Below are 13,425 nucleotides of genomic sequence, written 5' to 3' on the forward strand. Positions count from 1 at the left end.
AAAGAGGGTAATTCCTCAATGCCTTTTGGGAGATTGGTGAAGTTTCTTAAAAATTTTTTTGCTGAGGCCAGGTGCTGTGGCACATGCCTGTAATCCAAGCAGTTTGGGAGACTGAGGCAGGAGGATTGTGAGTTTAAAGCCAGCCTCAGCAACTTAGCAACTCAGTGAGACCCTGTCTCTAAATAAAATATAAAAAAGGGCTGGAGATGTGGCTCGGTAATAAAGCACCCTTGGGTTTAACCCCAGTTTCGGCATGCTGAGGTAAGAATCAGTGTCTCAGAGTTGGCTGGAGCGTATGGCTTCTTTGTCCCCCACCATTCCTGGGAACTGTGTCAACTCAAGGAGCTCTCAGACATGGTCCTTCCTGCCCAGTCTGCATTGGTTCCTGAAGGCAGTGTCTTCCCCCTCCAGCACACGTGAACCTGTAGAACTTGAGATAAGCCTCTGGCTGTCCTGTTTGTGAAACTGTGATACCAAGTGAATGACAGACTGGATCTTATGCCCTTGGACCTCTTATCTCTTTGCTCTCTTCTCCTATCCCATTTCTTTTACCTGGAGAGTGCCCATAATGACTAAAGCCCTGGCAGCTTTGGACCATGAGGGGTATTGTGGATTGAATGGTGTCCACCAAAAAGATATGTTGAAACCCTAACCTCCACCTCAGAATGTGATTTTATTGGGAAAAAGAATCATTACATATGGAATTACTTAAGATGAGGTCATACTGGATTAAGGCAGATGTCCTTATAAGCAGAGAAAAGATACACAAGAGTGTCATGTTCAGATGGAGACAGATTTGAGTTGTGCTGTGACAAGCTGAGGAGCACATGAAGCTACCAGAAGTCAGGAAAGGCTCATGGATCAGATCCTTCCCTGGGTGTTGGGAGGGACTGTTGGCCCTGCTGGCACCCTGCCTTTGGACTTTTGGCTTCCAGAACCGTGGGAGAACACATTCCTGTTGTGCTAAGCACCCAGTCTATGATAGGTGGTGTTAAGGAGTCCAAGGAGACAGCTGCAAGGGACTCAGGGTGGACACTTCCTGGAAGGACAGTGGGGCAGCCCCAGGGACTGTGAGCTGTCATACTCTGGTCTGATTACCTCTGGGACTGCTTCCATGTTAGAGAGAAATGAGGCCTCTTGTGTGAAGCACCACTGGTGATGTTGGTTTTGATTGGGAATAGGGTCCCCCTGCAGCCCACGCACCCTGGGTAATTTCTTTGACCTGGTTCTCCAGGTGGTGTCTCACACAGAGAAGGGCGGGCTCCCTGGAGGAGTCCAAGAGCAGCTCCCCCTGGTGGCTGCAGGTTGGGCTTTCTTCAAGCTAACTGTTTTCTCTGCGCAAGGAGAGAACTGCAAGGCTTCGAGGGGAAGGCTGTCTTTATTGAAATTGCGCTAGGACACTGGGGAGGGGGAGGGGACTCTCAAAGGCCAGGGCTTCTCTGGTTACTGGGTCCATCCAAGGGCTGAGGACTCCTGAGGTCCTGGAGGCAGAGTCAAGGGCCGTAGACTCGGGCAGGATTGTTAGAGGGTGATATTGTCTTCGTACAGTGACAGCAGCAGCAGGACGGTCCAGCCGCCCAGCAGGCCCACGTTGTGCAGCAGGAATAGGAGCCAGGGCCGCCGGTCCCGCAAGTTCAGCATGGCCGGGAGCTGAGGAGGTGGCGCTGGGTTAGCGGTCAGCTTGGGCCCCTACTCAGCTCTCCACCCAGGCCCTGGGCCGTCCCCCTAACCATGTCACAGAGCGCCACGTAGAGGAAGAGGCCTGTGGCTACTGCCAGGATCCAGGACTCGCTCTCCTCGCCGACTCCGACTGCGAGCGCCACGTAGAGGCCGGCGAAGGCCGTGAGCGCCGAGGCCAGGTTCAGCAGCAGCGCACGTCGCACCGACAGCCCCGCGTGCAGCAGGGCCGCGAAGTCCCCTGTGGGGAGGGTCCCATCAAGAGCTGGCCCAGCCCCCCCACCAGGACCGACGCACTCCTGCCCCCAGTAGCCACCCTCACCACCGGGAAGGCCACCAATGTCCCACCCACCCTCGGAGGCCACGCCCCGCCGGGTATCCTCGCCCGGGAGCGGCCCCATCCCGAGCGCTCACCCAGCTCGTGAGGGACCTCGTGGCAGAACACCGCCAGCGAGGTGGCCAGCCCGGTCTTCCAGGAGGACGCGAAGGCCGCGCCCACGGCCAGTCCATCAGCGAAGTTGTGCACGGCGTCGCCCAGGGTGATCAGGTAGGGCAGCAGCCTCAGCTCTGCGGGCGCAGTGGGCGTGGGTCCTCGTAGGCCTGCCCCTGCCCCTCCCGTCCACCGCCCGCAGGTCCGCAGCCCTCCGCGCCTCCCCTCCCCGGAGCTCACCTGGGCGCAGCCTCCGGGGCTCTGGGTTTAGCAGCTCTGGGCTCTCCTCTGCCACCTGGGAGGAGCGAGAGTGAGCCCCAGCTGCGGTGGAGAAGGGGTGCGGGCCTTGGTGTGGGGATGGGTCACAGGCCGGTGGTTCTCCTGGACCAGGCTCTGCGTGGGTGGGGAGTGGGCCACTCACCAGATCTGCCCGAGATCCCTCGTGGGGCTGCTTGGGCTGCCGGAGCTCGCTGGGTGCCAGCTGCAGGGACACTCCGTGGCTGTGGCCACCATGGCTGCAATGCCCGTCCTTCTCTGGGTCCTGTGGGGAAGGCGGGTCACGGACCGTCAAGTCCCAGTCGCATGCGTGCACTCGCCCACCCGCGCGCACACACACACATCCCCACCAGCCTGACCTGGTCCCTGGGCAGCAGGAGGTTGAAGAGGCTCTCAAACAGGAAGAAGATGTAGAGGCCTGCCAGCACGGCCAGTAGGCGCCAGGTGGGCTGTGGGCCAAGGCCCTCCTCCATGTGGGTGTGGACCTCTCCATTGTGGGAGTGCAGCCCCAGCACCTGGGAGCAGCAGGTGGGCTGGGAGCTTTAGGGCCCACAGGGGTGAAGGGGAGGGCTGGGGAGGGAGGGAAAGGAAGTGGGGCTCTGGCAGTGGGTGACCACAGACCTTGGGCATCAGGTGCAGGAGGGCATCACCAGTGAGTGCGCCCACAGCCATGCTCAGGAAGGTCTGCATGACATAGTGGGTGGCTGAGCTGCAGCTGGCACAGGTCAGCAGCAGGAGGCCAAACACAGCACAGAGGCAGATGAGCAGTGTGGCCAGGGAGCCATACAGATACCCTAGGGGGTGAGACCACACTGAGAGCCCCCTGCTTCCCAAGCCCAGCCAGGGAATTAGCAGGAGTTCACCAGGACTGCCCGCAGTCAGTGGAGGCCTCTGCGTACACTGGCCCTCCTACCTCACAGTCTAACTGCAGCCCCTTTTCAGGCCCTCACCCTGCCTGCCTCCCTCTCTACCTGCAAGCCTCCCATTTTCAGTGACCACTCCCTCCTCCTTCTGTGGGCCCCACTCCTGAGGCCAGCACCCTGGGGCAGAGCTGGGTAGGCCCCACTGGGGGCTTGGGCACTCACTCTCCGCCTGGCTGAGCTGGTCCTGGGCTGGTGACCTTGCCTGGGGGCTGCAGGCCCCGCTCAGTTGCTGCTGGAGCAGGGCGGGGCTCAATTTGGTCCACGCCTCAGGGCTCACCCCAGTCTGCTCAGATAGCCCATAAACAGCCATCACCTCCCTGGCACTCAGGCATACCTGTGGGGAGGTTATGCGGCACAGGGATCAGGGGCTTGAGCATACCCACGGGACCCCAATTCCCCTAAGACTGCACAGGTGGCTTACTGTGTCCCATATACTGGAGTTGCTGTTGGGGATAAGGGGAACGGGGTCCCAGTTGTTGGCCTCCCTGTCCAGTTGACTGTGCTCATCATGGTCAGTGTGGTCGTGGTCACTGTGGGCCTCTCCACCCACTCCCAGGAGCTTCATCAAAGCTTCTAGCTCTGTCAGGAAGGATGGAGGCAGTGCACAGTCTATGGGCTCCAGGCCGTCCTTCCCAGGGACATGGAGCCTGGGGGTCTCAGCCCGTCTCACCAGCCAGTGTGAGGTTGAGAGCTTCACTGCCGTGCTGCCGGAACACGAAGTCCACAAAGTACTGAGGGCTTGGCAGGGCATGGAAGCAGGACCCATTCCTGGTGTGGTCCAGCAGGGCGGCCAGGACGGGGCCTGGGCTTTGAGGAGCTCCTGCCCCCGCTGCCTCCTCCAGCAGCTGAGGGATGTCTACACATGTCTGGGGGAGAGATGGGCCTCAGCCCCACCCTCAGTGAACTTCTAGACTCCAGGTCTGCCTTCGCCTGCTGGATGTGTCTCCCATTCACCCCCAGGGTCTGCACCTACCAGCGTGATGCACTTCCTGGAATCAGAACCCCTTTTTCTTCTCACCTATGACCTGGCTAGCCTCAGTTCCTCCTTGAGGCCTCAGCCCAGCCTGCACTGGTCCAGCGAGTCCAGACCTCTAGTCTGCTCTCTGGCCTTCTTGAGGCACAAGAGCATTCCTGGTCTCCCATCTCTGAGTAACCCCACACCCCACTCCATCTCCTGGCTCTGGCACTCCCTGCCCCAGTCAGTGGTCAGTGCTATGTGAGAGCCCCCAGCCCCACTCTAGCCTCCCAAGTTGGCCCCAAAGCCTGGAAGGCATTGTGTGGGATGTTTCCCCTGCTGCAGTCAGTACTGACTTCTTACATGGCCCCCCTCCTGTGCTCTGGCCCCTCCTCACCGTACTTTTCAGTCAGCCCACATGGGCTCTCACCTCCTCCCCAGCAGGCTGGCCAGCAGCCTGGGCCTTGATCTTTTGCAGCAGCTGATTTAGGCCCTGGGTCATGGCCTCAGGACTCTCCAGCAGGACCAGGAAGTGGTCAGCACGGGAGGCCCAGCGACCAGCCTGGATGTCTGCACATGTGCCCTGTGGGTTGCTAAGATAGAGAGCTGCAGCGGCACTGAGGCGGGCGATGTACCTGGACTCCAGGACTGGTCCTGGGACAGGCCCTGGCTTGTCAGGCCTGCCCAGGGCCAAGGCATCCTCCACGGACAGGCACTGTGGGCACAAACAGGTGGGCAGGAGCTGGGCTGGGCCCACCAGAGAGGGCAGAGGCAGGCCCTGGCCAGGATGGGCCCCATAGCCTTTCTCACACCCTATCCTGTTCTTGCTCCTCACTTGGCTAGCACACCCAGAGGTCCCCACCAGTCAGACCCCCATCTTTGGGTAGTTTCCTCCTGAAGCCATTGCCAGCTTGATGCCCTGGGAAAGAAGTGGAGCTCTGTGTGCTGGGGAGGGCAGGTCTGGCAGCCCCCAGCAGGGGAGGAGAGGCTCGGCCACTGGCCCGCCTCCTGGAGTTTGCCCAGCTCCTTTGGCTGCTGGCAGCAGGCTGCAGGGTGGAGCGGGCAGGAAGGGGCCGGGGCTGGGGGACCCATCGGGTGGGGCTGTTACCTTTCCACACGGCCCGCTGGTACAGTGCACACGGTCCATCAGCGTATTTAATAGGCTGCTCAGCTCCTCTTTATCCAGAGTGCCCTGGCCTGAGGTGAGCAAGCTCAGCAAGCTGGCAGGCTGGGCCACCACGGCTGTTGCCATCGTCATGGCCAACAGCAGCCCTGGTGTGAGCTGGGCTGGGAACACCATGCTGGGTCCTGAGTGTCCGGTGCTATGTGTCTGGGCCAGCTGTGGGCTGCTGGGGCCAGACTGGGGTTGGGCTCTAATGTCTGGCCCCAGCCCCAGGACCTCTCCCAGGTATTTCCTGTAGGGCTCTGTGATTGGTTGCTGGAGGTTCCTGGGTTAACCATTCCAGTGGCAGGTCCTCCCTGTCAGCAAGGCGCAGAGCCGCTGCCTGTTGTGGAGTGAGGGCCGGGCTCCTTCCCCTGGGTGAGTGGCCTCAGCATCCCTCCCCTGCCTGCCTAACCCAGAGCTGTGGTGCAGGGCCACCCGTCTACTCTCCAAGGGCTCCAAGCATCCCCTCCCGCCTGTCTCTGGAGGTTGCCCTCAAGCTTGTGCTCCTGGAGCAGAGGGGCCTGAATGCCACCGGATGTACCTGTCCTTCTCCACATTAGCACCTCAGAGCCCCTACACACACACCTGCCCTGGTGCCTTCCCAGCAGCCCCCCTAAGCCTGTGGCCCCAGTTGAGGGTGGGGGTTTGGTCTCTGGGCCTGGGATGGGCTGCTGTGTAAGGAGCCACAAAGGTACTTGCTGAGTCATGTTCCCTACCCCAAGCCCTCCAGGGAAAATCCCCAGGAAATGGACAAAGCTCCAGCAGACAAACAGGAAGGGAAGACAGGCTCTTGGCCTTGGCTACCACCTGGCAGGGCTCTTGGTGACAGGGTGTAATGGTGGTTTCGTGGTTCAGTGGTTCACTTTTTGCTCTGAACGCAGCCCTGGCTGCTCAGCCACTGTGGCTCATTTTTATTATTTATTTATTTATATATATATTTTTAGATTATTTATTTTTGGTGACTTATTTTTAAAGGGACATGCTTCTTTCTCTTCCTCTCCCCCTGCTCCTCCCTAATCTCTCCCCTCCCTAACCTCAGGGGAACAGGCTTACCTTTCTTCCCCATGAGGCAGACTTATCTGTCCCTGAGTGCACACCCACCCCAGGAAGGGAGGAATCCAGCCTGTGGGGAGGGCAGCAGAAGGCCTCAGAAATGCCTGTCTCCCGAGTTAACCAGTGAATACTACTCCAACAGAGAGCACGGGAATGTGGCCTTTGGGTCGCCTCTTTAACAGCCCCTGTTCCCGCTGGTGGGCAGAATCACAGCCCCTGGGACAGGAGTGCCCTGTGCTTCTCCTTTGCTAGCAAAGCAATAAACCTTTTTCATTTTTCTCAAAATTGTGTCCATTATTGGATTGGCATCTGGGACAGAGCTTTTGGCAACAAAGGCTGGAGGGCCAAGAAGGGTCTGGAGCTCTGGGGCTGGTAAGGGTTGGGGGAGGGCTGTGGTTCCCAGTGGTGCTCCTCCCTGTTGGCTTCGCTCTCCAGCCTTTGACCCCAGGGCCTTATCTTTACTTTGTGGCAGTCTGGGGGAAGGGTTGGACTCCAGGGAGCTTGGACACCCCCCAGGCCTAGGGCAGCCCTGCCTTCTGGACTGGGCCTATGGGGCACTGTCAACCCCTCCCACTGGGTTCAGCCAAGCCCTGACTGAGCCCTGCAGGGTGTGGCTGGGCTGGTGAACTGGGAGCCTGATGCCCTAGGACTGTGTTCCTTAGTCCTGTAGGGCAGGGCAGGGCAGGGCAGGGCAGGGTGCGGGGCAGGCTGGATGTCCTGGGCCCTGGGGTCTGGTGCCTCTTCTGCCTGTCCTAAGTGAGAGCTAAGGCAGGGCCAGGGAGGGGCTGCCTGGAATGCCAAAAAGGGCAACCCCACACAGCTCTGAAGATGCCATGGCCCAAAATGGAGGTTTTCTTCTGCCTGTGGCCACTGGGCTGGCTGCAGGACCAGGCTGGCTTGAAACGGCCTCTGGCTATACACCACACACTGCTCACGCTCTGTCAGCCTCCGGGCAAAGATCTGGGCCTGGCATCCAGATCTGACCTCTGGACCCAGGGGCCAAACCTGTCTGAACCCTCAAAAGTCAGAGCAAGGCTGGCCTCCCCCAAAGGGCCTCAGTTCCATTTCTCGTGCCCTCCCCCTCTCCCCATGCCCGCTTGCCTAGTCTAAGAGCTGCCACAGAGCATCCTCAGCTCCCTGCTCTTCTGCCACCCACACCAGATGGGTGGCTCACTCCCCAGTAGGGTCGGTCTCCTGGGTGTTGCACTCTCTCCAGCACCCTGGATCCTCTGCGTCACCCCATCATCTAGATGCTCAATGCGTCTGCACCCATCATAAAAGCAAAATGCTGGGAGAGGATGCAGCTCAACAGTAGAGGGCTTGCTTAGTGTGTGTGCGCGCAGCGCTGCGTTCAATCCCCAATACAGTCAAAAAGCAAAAACTAAAACCATAGCCTGTCACAGCTGCATTAGGCAAGACGGCAGGAGGCGGAGGCTACACGGAGTACCTGCGGAGGGATGAGTAACACATGCATATCGGAGCAGCCTTCAGCCTTCTGGGAGGGATTCCCATCTCAGGCTGCAGCATAGGGGCCCCCAAGAACGTTGTGTTGAAATACAGCCATTCATGAAGGACAAACACTGAATTCCACTACACAAGGGGACAAGAGTGGTCAAATACAGAGAGGAGGGAGAGGGTGCCAGGGCTGGGAGCTGGTGATCCTTGGTGCTGAGGTTCACCTTGGGAAGATGATGAGTTCTGTAGGTGGACAGTGAGGACGCTCATTAAGATCAGGACTGATGCACTTGAAAGTGGCTGCACTCCAATAGTTACAATGGCAAATGTTACATTTTATCATAAAAAAAGATAACAGATCAAAGCAACATTCCCTGGCCATTGGTCCCTCTGAACAACTGCAGGCCTTAAGCACAGTGGTATCAAGAGGCTGTTCGCACCAGGCCAGGTGGCACACTCCCATAACCCCAGGGGCTCCAGAGACTGAGGCAGGAAGATCGCAGCAGCCGGGGTTGTGGCTCAGTGGTAGAGCGCTTGCCTAATATGTGTGAGTCACCAGATTCAATCCTGTGCCACTTTAAAAAAATAAAATAAAGGCATTGTGTCCATCCATAACTAAAAGAAAAAAAAAAAAATTAAAAAAACCAACCAACCAACCAACCAACCAGTCAGTCGGCTTCAGAAACTCAGTGAGACCCTGTCTCTAAATAAAATACAAAATAGGGCTGGGGGTGCGGCTCAGTGGTCTAGTGCCCAAGTTCAATTCCTGGTACCCTTCCCCCAAAAAAGCTGTTCCCCAACCACAAAATGTTGCCAGCATCCTCATGCCATTTGCAGCATTAAGCACGCCTCTCTTGGTCCCGAGGCTTGCTGCTTTTCCCTAGGTGAGCATACTTTTCCTTTTTTTTCATACCAAGGATTGAACCCAGGGTGCTTTACCACTGAAATGCATTCCCAGCCCTTTCTATTCTGAGACAGGATCACACGTAAGTTGCTCAGGCTAGCCTCAAATTTGCGACCTTCCTACCTCATCCTTCCTAATAGCTGGGATTACCGGCCTGTGCCACCATACTTGGCCAGGACAGTGATCTCTGACGTGAGGCAGGTTCATAATGAATGCCAAAGGAGACTAGTAGGGCAGCTCGGGCAGCCTTCTGTGGTTGGTAGTTTTCATCCAGCCCCAAGCTGCTGGGAGCTCTCAGGGGCTGAGTGGGGAGGATGGCATGGCAGGTCCATTCCCAAGGCAGGTGCAGTAGAGGTTCACCTAGACCTCTCTGTGCCAAGCAGGGCCCACTGGGGAGGACAGTGCCCCTGCATGAAACAGACCGTGTGCAGAGCGGCAGTGACAGGGAAAAGCTACCATGCTGGTTTGGGAGCAATGGCTGCAGGACCCTACCAGAAGTTTAGGATAGACAGATGAGGCCACACAGGCCCAGAGGAGTACCCACAGAAGGCGTAAGGACGGCATCTTTATTGGGGGAGAGTCCTGATACCATGTACACAAGACAGCTGCTCTGAACATCAAGTCTCACGAAGATGTCCAGGGCGGCTATGGCCAGAGGGAACGAGGAACTGTCTCCTAGGAAGCATCCCACATCCCCCACAGGTCACACCGTGGCTCAGGCATGCAGGAAGCGGTTAAAGGCGTTGTAGGCAGACTCCAGATCGAAGAGCATCTGGCGCACCTGGGAGTCATCCAGCTCATCAGATGCTGACATGCCACTCAGGGTCTGTAGCCTGGAAGTGGAATGAGTGGGGTGTGGGCAGTAGGGTTACGATGGCACCTTGGGGACTCTGCCTGCCCAAGAGTGACACCCACCATTGGTTGACTGTTTGGCGGCCCTCGAAGTCTGGGGGCAGGTGGCTCATGCGGTGCATGGTCTCCATCAGCTCCCGCAGGTCAGGCTGGATCTGCAGAGAGGTGAGGGGCTGGGACCCCACCCCTGCCTCCCCCACCCCCGCCCCTCTTCCCCGCCCAACTCTTTTACCTCATCCATGGCACGGATCTCTAGGCGCAGTTTGTCCATGACTGTGATGAAGAGCTGGGGGCAGGGGGCATGCAGGAGGTTTCGCAGACCAGCTTGGTGTGGGGAGGTTTCTGGCAGCTATGGGCCTGGTTCCCCTGCAGGGCCAGGCCCATGGCCAAGCCTGTCTGCCTCTCCCACCTCAAGGCTACTCATCACACCTAATCCTGAAGTTCTGGGGCTCCTCCCTGCCTGGGGCATTATATGCAGGACCCTCCTAGAGGGTCTCCTGGCTGCAAGGAGAGCTGTGTGGGAACTTGGGGCACACTGCCACACAACCTTCCCAGGCCAGCACCCTGCCAGAGTGGACCCTGTGCCTTCCTCCTCACAGGAGCCTATGGGCAGCCACAGGTGTGCCTCCAGGGCTCCCAGAATGCTGCTCAGCAGAGGCCCTTGGGACTCTATTTCAGTGGTGGGCTGCAGCAAGCCCTCCCGCTCTCCCAGGAGGCTGGGCTTACTGAGACAACATCGGCAATACAGCGATTGAGGTTGCCCTTGTCGTCCTTGATGGTGATGGGCCTGTCCTCCTTGACCCTCTCCATGGCAAGCGGGCAGTCCAGCTGAGGAGAGCAGATGTGGGTGCTGGGTCTTGCAGAGTGGCAGGCCCCATGCAGGCCATGGCCTCATCCCACCCCTGACCCCAACTGCACCCTTCCTGTGGTGGAGGGACTGGCTCACTCACGCGGAACTTGCGGCAGAATTCATCAATGGAACTGATTTCTGAGCCTTGAACCTGCCGGAAGGCAGCTTTGTACTGGACCAGGAGCCGAGAGCAGGCTGCAGTGTACCTAGTGAAAGGGCCAGCTGCTGCCCACACCTGAAACAAGCCCCTGCTCATCCTGCTTTCCCCTAACGGTTCAGACACAGTGACTCTCATGGAGGACCAGGTGATGGAGTCAGAGACTGGATGTTGAGGGCTGAGGCTTGCCATCAAGCCTGTAGAAGATGAGAATTCTAGGGGAGAGCAGAGGCCAAAATATGATGGCCACAGAGAATAAGGCTCACACTGGGCAGAGGCCCAGATACCCACTATGGTCCTGGGGGGCCAATGGCTGGGTTCATTACCTCACTGAACAAAACCCCCATGTCCACACTGGGTGCCAGGACTGAGCAGCACTGCCTCTAACTGAACATCCCCAACCCGCCGGAATGAGGCCACCCACACCTGGCAGGCAGGGCCGGGGGCATACATATTGTGTGCCTGTCCTTCACTAGATACTTCTGCACCCATGCAGGTTTTCCCTGGTTGAAATAGCACTGAGGCCACCAAGCACCCAGGAGCACCCCCACAGTGCTGAAGGTCCTACAGAAGTGAGGTCCCAGACCACTGTTCCTGCTGCCCATGGAGTCCCTCTGCAAGGCTTCCAATGTGGGGTACCCTTTGGACATCTGAGGGTGGTGGTTTGCTCACTCGTTGGGGGTGACGCAGTCCTTGATGTATGCTTTTTCCAGTGCCTGCATTGTCTTCACTACTGCAAACAGCTCTGCCATGTTGTCATACCTGAGACAATCTGTCCATCAGGCCATGGCCCGAGGCAGGGAAGCCTCCCACACAGGGACGCAGCTGTGGTGGACCTGTCAGCCCACCTCTCACCCCATCCCTGGTAATGTTCCTTGGAAATTGTCTGCCTGGCCTGACCCCATGTTTTCCTCCCCTACCACTAGTGTGGTGGTGGCTTTGGGAGAGGCTACTCCCCAGAGGCTGGGATGGGCACAGGTACATGCAGGGGGCAGCCTGGATGCTTGACTTACTTCTCTCTCTCCCGGGCATTCTTGTACAACTTCACTTCCTGTTGGAAAGAGTAGGTAACGTGTCACCCAGCTGCACCTGGTGGCTCCAGGGCCCAAGAGGGTTCACACAGCTGTTTGCTATGGGCCAACATTGGCCAGGAGGGCACCTGACACTCACCTCATACAGCTCTGGCTTGTTCCCAGGGGCTGCAACAGAGTAGGCAGAGAGTTGGCAAGCTCGCCACAGGGTGAGCCCAGGGCAGGTTGATCTCAGCCCCATTTCAGTTCCTTCCCAGAGGCTTCTCCTGTGCTGTATCCCAAAGAGCTCAGGGGGAGCTTAAGGATGGGGGTTCCATCTTCACCCCTGATTAGTGAGTAGGATACTGGCTCTGAGTGGCTGTGGTAGGCCTAGCTACCCACTGTACAACAGGGAGAACCACACCTTGCTTGCAACACCACAGTGTAGTGCAAATGAGGCTTGTCACACACCTCACAACTTGGGCTGGATGCAGGAATCCTCAGGATGCTGAGGCTCTGAGCACACTGAAGCTCATCGTCTCTGTGCTGAGCAGGACCAGGCTAGCTCTGCCTGGAGTTCTTGGGGCCCTTACTGTTTACCTCTGGCCACCTCCAAGGCAGTATGAAGGATGGAGGGAGGTTGGTGACTTCCTGACTCCCTCCCCTAACCCTTCCCATCAGCCCTGCCACAGGGAAAGCTCGGGCCCTTCCTGTTCTGCTTAGTGCAGAGGCGTACTCACCTCCCATGCCCGGGGTGGCGGGGATCCCGTGAAACATCCTGCAGGCTCTGTCGGCCACAGAGTGAGACCTGAGGAGAATTCCAGCAACGATTCAAGAAGGCCCTGACCAAGAGCTTCCCCACCAGCCTCCCACAGCAATCAGTACACAGAGCCATGGGTTGTCAGAGCAGAGAGGCGGGCAGGGCGGGCGGTGGAGCTACTCTGCGACAGGTGGAAACGAGCAGTTGTTGGAACACAGCATTCTGCGCAGACAAGGGCACCCTAAAGCAGCCCGTCAGAGGGAATGTGCTTTGAGGAAAAGACAAGCCGGGGAAACAGGACGGAGAGAGGGTTTTATCTATAATATGGTAGGAACTACTGGAGGGCCAAAGGCAAGCTCGTCGCAAGGCTCCCTGCCAGGTAGGGGCTGTTTGGAAACAGGACCCCTGGGAGGGTCCTGCCTAGTAGGGAGGTTGGGGCCGATGGCTGGGTCCCACCGAAGGATTTGAAACGGTGGAAAAAATAAGGACTTAAAAATGAGACCCCTGATTTTGGCCTAGGGGAACCATGACAGTGGGAAACCACGACGCAGGGGCCTGGTGGGCGGGTGCGGGCGGAGTCGTAGGGGGTCGCCAGCCTGGCGCGCGGTTCCCGGAGCAGCGTCCAGTTCGCTGGCGGGATGGAACCGCGTCCTCCAGCTCCCGCCGAGCTCCTCGGACACAGCGCGGGGAGCCCGCGAACAGGACCCGGAGCCCCCGAGGAAAGCGGAGTCGGGTCCTCCCGGCCAGCAGAGCCCAGATCAAGCGCGCCGCCCGCCGCCCAGGCCCGTCCCGTCCCGCCCCGCCGCCGCCGCCGCCGCGAGTACCTGGGCGCGCTCCGCCGCTCCCGGAGATGGCGCCGGGGCGGGGCGCTCTCCCGCGCCTGCGCCTGCCGGAACGGCCCGATCGGCCGCTCGGCGCTCAGCCCTCCCGCCTGCGCTCGGCGCGTGGCTGCCCTCGG

General features: G+C 58.8%; 2 protein-coding genes across 4 annotated transcripts; both read right to left on the reverse strand.

Moving 5' to 3' along the window:
* Positions 1–671: 671 nt before the first annotated feature.
* SLC39A4 (solute carrier family 39 member 4) lies at positions 672–5,561 on the reverse strand (the record flags this gene model as incomplete). 2 transcript variants are annotated; one of them, XM_079145403.1, is made up of 12 exons in its annotated part: positions 673–1,650; positions 1,731–1,918; positions 2,092–2,244; positions 2,348–2,402; positions 2,529–2,648; positions 2,743–2,898; positions 3,005–3,177; positions 3,469–3,640; positions 3,728–3,885; positions 3,977–4,172; positions 4,692–4,976; positions 5,370–5,561. In XM_079145403.1, the coding sequence occupies 12 exons, from the start codon at positions 5,559–5,561 to the stop codon at positions 1,522–1,524; spliced, it is 1,977 nt and encodes a 658-aa protein (XP_079001529.1). In that variant the 3' UTR covers positions 673–1,521. The 2 variants fall into 2 exon arrangements, with proteins under 2 accessions (XP_079001530.1, XP_079001529.1); XM_079145404.1 differs by lacking the exon at positions 4,692–4,976 and having other exon boundaries at positions 672–1,650.
* A 3,827-nt stretch (positions 5,562–9,388) lies between these two features.
* On the reverse strand, positions 9,389–13,358 carry VPS28 (VPS28 subunit of ESCRT-I). 2 transcript variants are annotated; one of them, XM_079145425.1, is made up of 10 exons: positions 13,292–13,358; positions 12,448–12,515; positions 11,868–11,896; positions 11,711–11,748; positions 11,370–11,459; positions 10,641–10,746; positions 10,417–10,518; positions 9,923–9,976; positions 9,754–9,845; positions 9,389–9,671 (listed from the first exon to the last, which is right to left on the reverse strand). In XM_079145425.1, exons 2-10 carry the CDS (start codon positions 12,482–12,484, stop codon positions 9,554–9,556), a joined length of 666 nt encoding a protein of 221 aa, XP_079001551.1. In that variant the 5' UTR covers positions 12,485–12,515; positions 13,292–13,358; the 3' UTR covers positions 9,389–9,553. The 2 variants fall into 2 exon arrangements, with proteins under 2 accessions (XP_079001551.1, XP_079001550.1); XM_079145424.1 differs by lacking the exon at positions 13,292–13,358 and adding an exon at positions 12,970–13,241.
* Between the last annotated feature and the right edge of the window lie 67 nt (positions 13,359–13,425).

Source organism: Sciurus vulgaris (genome assembly GCF_902686455.1).
Source record: "Sciurus vulgaris genome assembly, chromosome: 1".
NCBI lineage: Eukaryota > Metazoa > Chordata > Mammalia > Rodentia > Sciuridae > Sciurus > Sciurus vulgaris.

What these genes read in the sequence shown, in the direction of transcription:
- VPS28 (XM_079145424.1), bottom strand. Translation starts at nt 12,995, where the DNA reads ATGGTTCCCCTAGGCCAAAATCAGGG. An exon ending in CCCCTAGGCCAAAATCAGGG is followed by an intron (nt 12,516 to 12,969) that starts GTCTCATTTTTA and finishes AATTCTCCTCAG; the next exon opens with GTCTCACTCTGTGGCCGACA. An exon ending in CGCCACCCCGGGCATGGGAG is followed by an intron (nt 11,897 to 12,447) that starts GTGAGTACGCCT and finishes ACTCTGTTGCAG; the next exon opens with CCCCTGGGAACAAGCCAGAG.